Below are 7,378 nucleotides of genomic sequence, written 5' to 3'. Positions count from 1 at the left end.
GCAAACAATAGCTCTCTAACCAAACATCTAAAACTCTCATTTTCAATATGAAAAGGTAAATAAGAGATGGAAATGGAGTAAACAAACACCCTATTTCAATCCCTCACACTCTTAGGTGAATTTTTTTAATTAAAGTTTTCTGCATATACACTGTAATTCGAATTTAAAATCTTTAATTTAAGCGACTTAAAGCCTTTAACCATTGAAGTCAACCTTAATTAGTAGTCTTGAGAGATTTTTCTATTAAAATTAAATTCTCTAGCAAATACTAATACATCGATGTCACTATATAAATTGTTGCATGCATGTTAGAAATTAATATAAAAGTTCTTATTAAGCTTTAACTATTAGCTTAAGTTTTTTGTTCAATGAACTCTTTGACATGATATTAGAGCTTCTTAGATCAAATTGTCGAAGTTTGAATACTGACAACTCTTACAAGAGTATTAGTGAAATTTCAACACATGATAAGATCAGCTTGTATTCACATGCTGCAAATTCAAAATGCATCCACTGATGAGATATATTAGAAATTAATATATTCTATTATCCAATTATAACTATTCACTTGTCAGTACATGCTTTTTAATTAAATGAAAGGTTAAAATTGTTGCTTCAAGTTTTGAGGGTATAATAAAAAAAAAAAACATATATCTTAATCCTTGAAGAGTATTGAGCAAAAATGAAGTAGAAAAAAGAAGCACCAAAAAGGAATACACTTAAAATGTAGTGGGATAGTAGACACAGATTGAATAAATACAATTTTTAATTTCACAGAATTAGATAATGATAAGTATTATTAAAATGGTTTCAGATTAATTAACTTGATTGACTGATATATTTCAATATATAAATCAGGAAAAAAGACACGTGTTAGACGCAGGGTTGACTTAGAAGATGAAGTTAATTATAAAAGAGAAGCTAATTAAGGTTGATTTAGTAATATCATAGAAAGTGACATTCTTTAAATTCTATTCGACCCCTTTATATAACTTGACCTCTTGGATTCGATGCATTCTCTTTCTCTCTTCTTCTTCTTATGTGCCCTTAATATTTTAAACCTAGTCTAGAACACCATTCTTTTTCCCTTTTCCTTTCCTTTTTCTTTAGTTTGAGTAATGGAAGGAACTCAAAATCAAAACCAAAACCAAAATCAAAATCAAGGTGCAGCAGATGGTAATAACAATAGTCCAATAAGAAGCAGTAATGAAAGAAGTGAACCAGTAAGATCAAGATGGACACCAAAGCCAGAGCAAATCTTAATCCTTGAGTCCATCTTCAACAGTGGAATGGTTAATCCACCTAAAGATGAAACTGTTAGGATTAGAAAACTACTTGAAAAGTTTGGTTCTGTTGGAGATGCTAATGTTTTCTACTGGTTTCAAAACAGAAGGTCAAGATCTCGCCGCCGCCAACGCCAGATGCAAGCTACTCTTGCTCAAGATCAAAGAAATCATCACCAACCACAACCTACTGCTGCTTCTATTCAATATGAACCACTTGGGTTTCCAGATTCCTCTTCTGTGTCTTCATATTTAGTTGCTCCTTCTTCTTCCTCTACTTCTTCTTCTTCTGGAGTTACTGGACATGACCAGGATGGTGCAGAAAATCTCTTCTCAATCCATCATCCAATGGGTTTCCAAGAAATTGAACAAGCTCCTGCTATTTCCTCCATTTTATGCTCTTCTGATACTTCCAATTTGCACTACCAAACTGGTAATTATATGCATGCCTCATGCCACATTTTCTTCCTCTGAACTTGCCAATTTTTTAAAACTTAGCTATATATATAGGGCTAGCTAGCTTGTCTAGGTTTCATAAGAGTTTGAACTGTGCAAGTATCTTTTTAAATTAATGATTCACACACAAACTATAATGTTTTATTATGCTGAAAGGTTGTTCTTTTCCATGAAAAACAATGGTCCCCTCCCTCTTTTCTCCATTTTTAAACTACCTAGAAAAATTCCTCCCCAAATCTTTACTCCATTAATTATTTCTGTGTCTACAACATCACCAGGTTAAAATTTCACACCAACAAAATCAGGGCTTCTAATTATAATATGTGATTATAAAATATGTTGAATGTTGTTTCAGGGTTCATAACAGTTTTTATCAATGGAGTGCAAACTGAAGTTCCAAGAGGGCCACTGGATATGAAGGCCATGTTTGGGCAAGATATATTTTTGGTTCATTCATCTGGTGTCCCTGTTCCTGCTAATGAATTTGGCTTTCTAATGCAATCTTTGCAGCATGGTGAAAGCTATTTCCTGGTAAACATTTCCTGAAGCTAATTCCTTTTTTTTCTTGCATCAAATTATAAGGACTTGGTCAAATTAAAGATCAGTTCTTCAACACTATAAATCAAGTTGTGAATTAAAATTCCACTGATATTGTCTGCCATTTTATTTTATTTTATGTTTTGAAGGAAACCTGTGATTCACACAACTTATTTTATTTTCTTCTCTGGAATGTTCAAGTTTAGAAAAAAAATCTTTCTTGGTGAATATGGGTAAGAGGGGAATTTTTTGAATTCTATGAAAATTGTCTGCAGTCTCTTAATTTCACAGTTGAATTTTCACATATATCAAAGAATGAAAATGGTGGGATCTTTATATTATAATTTATTGAGTTCTGGATTCAAAAAGGTTTCAGATGTAAAGTGCTGTATACAGTGAGGAAATCCACTAAGAGTGTCATTAGGGTTCCTAAGTAAGCACAGTTTCAATTTAACAGCCAAAAACTGTAGTTTAATTAGCTAATGACAGTACCAAACTCCCTGTCTCTCGATATTTGATACAAAATGGATATATAATATATATTATTAATTAGTCCAATTTGGTTATTAAAGTAGTGTAATTTTTTTATTTTGTTACAGGTTTCAAGACCAACATAAATTGGTATTAAAAGTTGCATCAAGAAATGGGAGCTTCCGCTTTGTTGGTTTGCAGCATATATGTTATAAGGCGATTAGTATTATTGTACTTCTAGTAGATGAAAAAAAGAAAAACATATATATAATTAAAACTGAAATCCTTTTTTCTGTTTTTAATTTTTACTAAATTTGTTTCATAGGAAGCGTCCCAAATTCAGTATAATTTACTGAATTCATGTGTCAGAAAGACAATATGTCTCCTCCTTTGCTCATTATAAATTACTAATAAACAACCAATTACTTTTTTATCTTTGATTCTCTAATGCCTAAAAATAGCTTTAATTATTACGTTTGATACGCGAATGCTCCTTAGGTTGAAGGGTGTACTACACATGATCATCTAATCATGTGTTGAAATTTCATTTAATGGGATTGTAAGGATGTAGTTATCCATTCTCTTCTCGAATTACCGTGAGTAAACGTTTGACGAAGAACACATTTTTTGCTACGCTATTAACACTTGCTTACTCTTATGGTTGTGAAAACTTAAGAAATTTTAGTATTTTGACCCTTTCTCATAAGTTGATTCAGAATCAAATTAGATACTAGCTTAACACTATGGAATGTTATAAAGCTCAAGAAATGTTATAGTAAATTTTCCTATGAAACAATATGGTAAAACGCATAATATTTAGCCTTGCAAGATGGTCCTTGCTAATTCACATAGGATTCTATATGCTTTCGACTGACTTTCACCATCTAGGGTGTATCACTTTAGCACGACATTTAAATAGCTTTTTCAGCCTCTTCTCATCAATGAACTCATGACACATATGAAGGAGTACGGTTCGTTCGGAAAACTTCTACCTCCATCTATCTCGGAAATGCTTGAATTTTTCAAAACTCCGTGAATTATATAAAATATTTTTTTAATATCAAATTTTCTCTTCCTATCTATTTTCTATTTCTAATTGCTATTTAGAATGATAATATAATTTTCTCTTTCTCTTTATCTCGAGGAGATTGAGGCTCATTCTAATCTGGATGTGCGACTCTTCATAGGAAGGAAGCTTTTTTAAGAGAAAATAGCAGGGTGAAATGGTTAAAAGATGGGGATAGGAATTCAGCATTCTTTCATAGAATGGCATCTAATCGGGCTGCTATGTCTGGTATTTCGGCTTTTAAGATTGATGACCAATTGGTTACTAATACTTTGCTGATTAACTCTCATATTGAGGATTTTTATTCGACTTTGTTTAAAAATGATTTGGGTAGTCCTCGTAATTTTGATTTGGTTTATGAGGTGGTACTGAGATTGGTTTCTGATGCTGAGAATGTTTTGCTTACTCTTTGTCCAGATTTATCTAAGGTTAGAAAGGCTGTTTTTGAGATGGATGGTTCTGGTCCTGATGGGTTCACGGGGATTTTTTTTCAACATTTTTGGGATATTATTGGTAAGGATGTTTATGAAGTTGTGAGGTCTTTTTTCCTGAATAGGATGATCCTTCCTAGTTTATGTTCTAGTATTATGGCCTTAATTCCAAAAGTTGATGGTGTTATTTCTCTTGATCCGTATAGGACGATTGCTATGAGTAATTTTTGTTATAAATTAATCTCCAAAATCTTGTCGGATAGGCTTGGCTCGATTGCATCTAATATTGTCTCTGCAAACCAGTTTGGTTTTATTCCTAAGCGTAGTATTCATCAGTGCATTGTTATAGCTTCGGAGGGCACTAATATGCTTCGAAAAAAGTGTTTTGGTGGTAATATGGCTTTAAAGGTGGATATTAAGAAGGCATTTGACACTTTGGATTGGAATTTTCTATTAGCGGTTTTGGATGCTTTTGGTTTCTCTTTTCAATTTCAGGATTGGATTTTGAATATTTTGTCCGCTTATAGAATTTCTATTCAGAATAATGGTGCTATTAGTGGGTATTTTAAATGTTCAAGAGGTGTTAGACAGGGAGATCCTCTTTCTCCTATTTTGCTTGGGATTGTTGAAGACTTTCTTAGTCATTGGTTGCTTTATCTCAGGGGTTCGGCGAGGTTAGCTCCGATTCAGTACACGGGTTTGAAGATATTTCCTACTCATTTACTGTATGCGGATGATATCTTGCCTTTTTTTGTAAAGCTTCGTCTACCAATTTGGGAATGATTAGGGATGTTTTTGATACGTATGGTTCTTTGTCGGGACAAAGAGTTAATTGGAATAAGTCTGAGTTATTTTTGGGTAGCTCGATTGCTTATATACGTGGTATTCGTTTGGCGGCAATTATTGGTATTAGGCTTGGGGAGGTCTCGTTTCGTTATTTGGGTGTTCCTCTTTTCTTTGGGTCTCCTCGCAAACAGGTTCTGAAAAATTTGAAGGATAAGGTTTTGGCTAGATTCTCCAAATGGAATGGTCATTGTTTGTCTATGGCTGATCGGGTTGTTTTGATTAACTCTGTTATTACTGGTAGTTTCATTCATTCATTTATTGTTTATAAATGGTCTATGGCTTTGCTCAGGAGCTTGATGGATTGTATGAAAAATAGTGTTTAGTCTGGGTCGATTGATAATCGGAAATTAGTTACGGTTCATTGGAAATTGTGCAGACGATACAATTTCAAGTTCAATTAATAAAAAAATGAGCTTTTCATTAACTGAATATATAGAATATTTCAAGTATGATTAGGTGGTAAAAATGTGGAGGTTACAAGGCGGTATTTGAAACTGCACATGAATAAAAAAAAACTTATTTGGACTTGAAAAATAGTGTTTGCTGTGGGTCGATTGATAATCGGAAATTAGTTATGGTTCCTTGGAAATTGTGCAGACGATACAATTTCAAGTCCAATTAATAAAAAAAAATGAGTTTTTCATTAACTGAATATATACAATATTTCAAGTATGATTAGGTGGCAAAAATGTGGAGGTTACAAAGCGGTATTTGAAACTGCACATGAATAAAAAAAAACTTATTTTTTTGTTAATGAAGTTTGAAATTGTACTATTTGATTACGTTAGGCATTGTATTAATTATATCTAAAAACTAAATTTATTCTCCCTTAATGACCATACAACAAATGTTATATCTTACCAATATCAGAGTTGCTATTGTCAAGGAACTAATTTTGACATACAAAATAAAAATGATAGGTGAAATTCAAAAATAGTAGTATTTGTTATCTCTCACGATTAGAATCAACAATCTAGACTTTCTAACTTATAACGTTGTAATATCATATTAAGATACTATTGATCAATTCAAAAAGATAACCTCATATATGTTTTGATAATAATCAAAATTACTTTTAACCTTTAATTATTTGTTTAAATTTTTAGTTAATTTTTTTTACAATATATAACTTCTAAAAATAGTTTATACCATCTCTGAAATTTTTTGCAAGTGTTTCACATTAATATCAAAGAAAAAATACAAATAAAACCTAGTGATTTCATATTTACAAATAAATAGAGGAACGTCGTAATTTTTTTTTGTAACAGAAGACACGTGTTTTACACACATAGCAAAAAGAGTAATTTCACTAACATTATTTGACATTTCATCATATTCCTCTATTTTCAAAAAGATAAAATATCACTTTTTTAACTTTTCCCTAATATCGAATAGTGATGTCGTGAACATAAATGTGACAAGGAACATATTGATCCTGTAACGACTCGGTCCGGAGTGGGTGGTATCGGGATAGAAGGTCTGAGCAAGGAGCGACCCTAAGGAATGATAATGTGGGCAGGAATGAACTGAATCCCACATCGAAAAGGGATAGAGAGTGACTGGGGTTTATTAGTAAAATGAGAATCCAGTTAATATATGCAGACCCTTTTTAAAGACGTGAGGCCCAATGTGTTGGATTTGGACCAAAGCGGACAATATCAACATAGTATTCAGGATGTTACAGATCAAATTTATCCATTATTGAATAGGAGATGTGCATGTATTTATGAAGATTATAAAATTATGAGACTTGGAGAGAGTTATTTTAATTCATCATGTGCAAAATAATTTATAAATTATCTATATATAAATAGACATCCAAACAATTCCATCAAAATGGATGGTGGAGAAGGAACCTTGGAAACAACATTTTTGGTGCATATAAAAGATAATGTAACCATTGTGGATGAAAATTTCATAGAATAGGTATAACTAACATATAAGCAATTTATTATATAAAAAAATACATATAAGCAATTTGAAGAATGTGTCTTAATGTAGTATAAAATAAAACAAACATTAATACGAATGTTGATTCGAGCATGAATATCTATTAATTAACCTTCAAAATTCATAGAATTCTGAAAAATACGAGAATAATTATGAAAAAACCCCATTATTGCTACAAATTATATGTTGCACCACTGTTTATTGTAATATAGATTTATCATGCAATTAGATTGTATGCGAAAAATACTGAAAAGATAACATTTTGATTGGTAATTTTAGTTTAAATTAAAAGATAATAGGTGATAAAATATTTATTATTATAAATATAATCATTTTTG

At 31.6% G+C, this 7,378-nt stretch overlaps 1 protein-coding gene across 1 annotated transcript; it reads left to right on the top strand.

The window, feature by feature from the left end:
- The first annotated feature begins 974 nt into the window (after positions 1-974).
- Positions 975-3,169, top strand: LOC136206516 (WUSCHEL-related homeobox 11-like). Its single transcript, XM_065997591.1, has 3 exons — positions 975-1,716; positions 2,095-2,270; positions 2,876-3,169. The coding sequence occupies exons 1-3, from the start codon at positions 1,119-1,121 to the stop codon at positions 2,891-2,893; spliced, it is 792 nt and encodes a 263-aa protein (XP_065853663.1). The 5' UTR covers positions 975-1,118; the 3' UTR covers positions 2,894-3,169.
- The last annotated feature ends 4,209 nt before the right edge of the window (positions 3,170-7,378 follow it).

The sequence above is a fragment of the Euphorbia lathyris genome, chromosome 9 (assembly GCF_963576675.1).
Source record: "Euphorbia lathyris chromosome 9, ddEupLath1.1, whole genome shotgun sequence".
Lineage (NCBI taxonomy): Eukaryota > Viridiplantae > Streptophyta > Magnoliopsida > Malpighiales > Euphorbiaceae > Euphorbia > Euphorbia lathyris.
The sequence above is the reverse complement of the archived record's forward strand: the minus strand, read 5'-3'. Positions and strand labels throughout refer to the sequence as shown.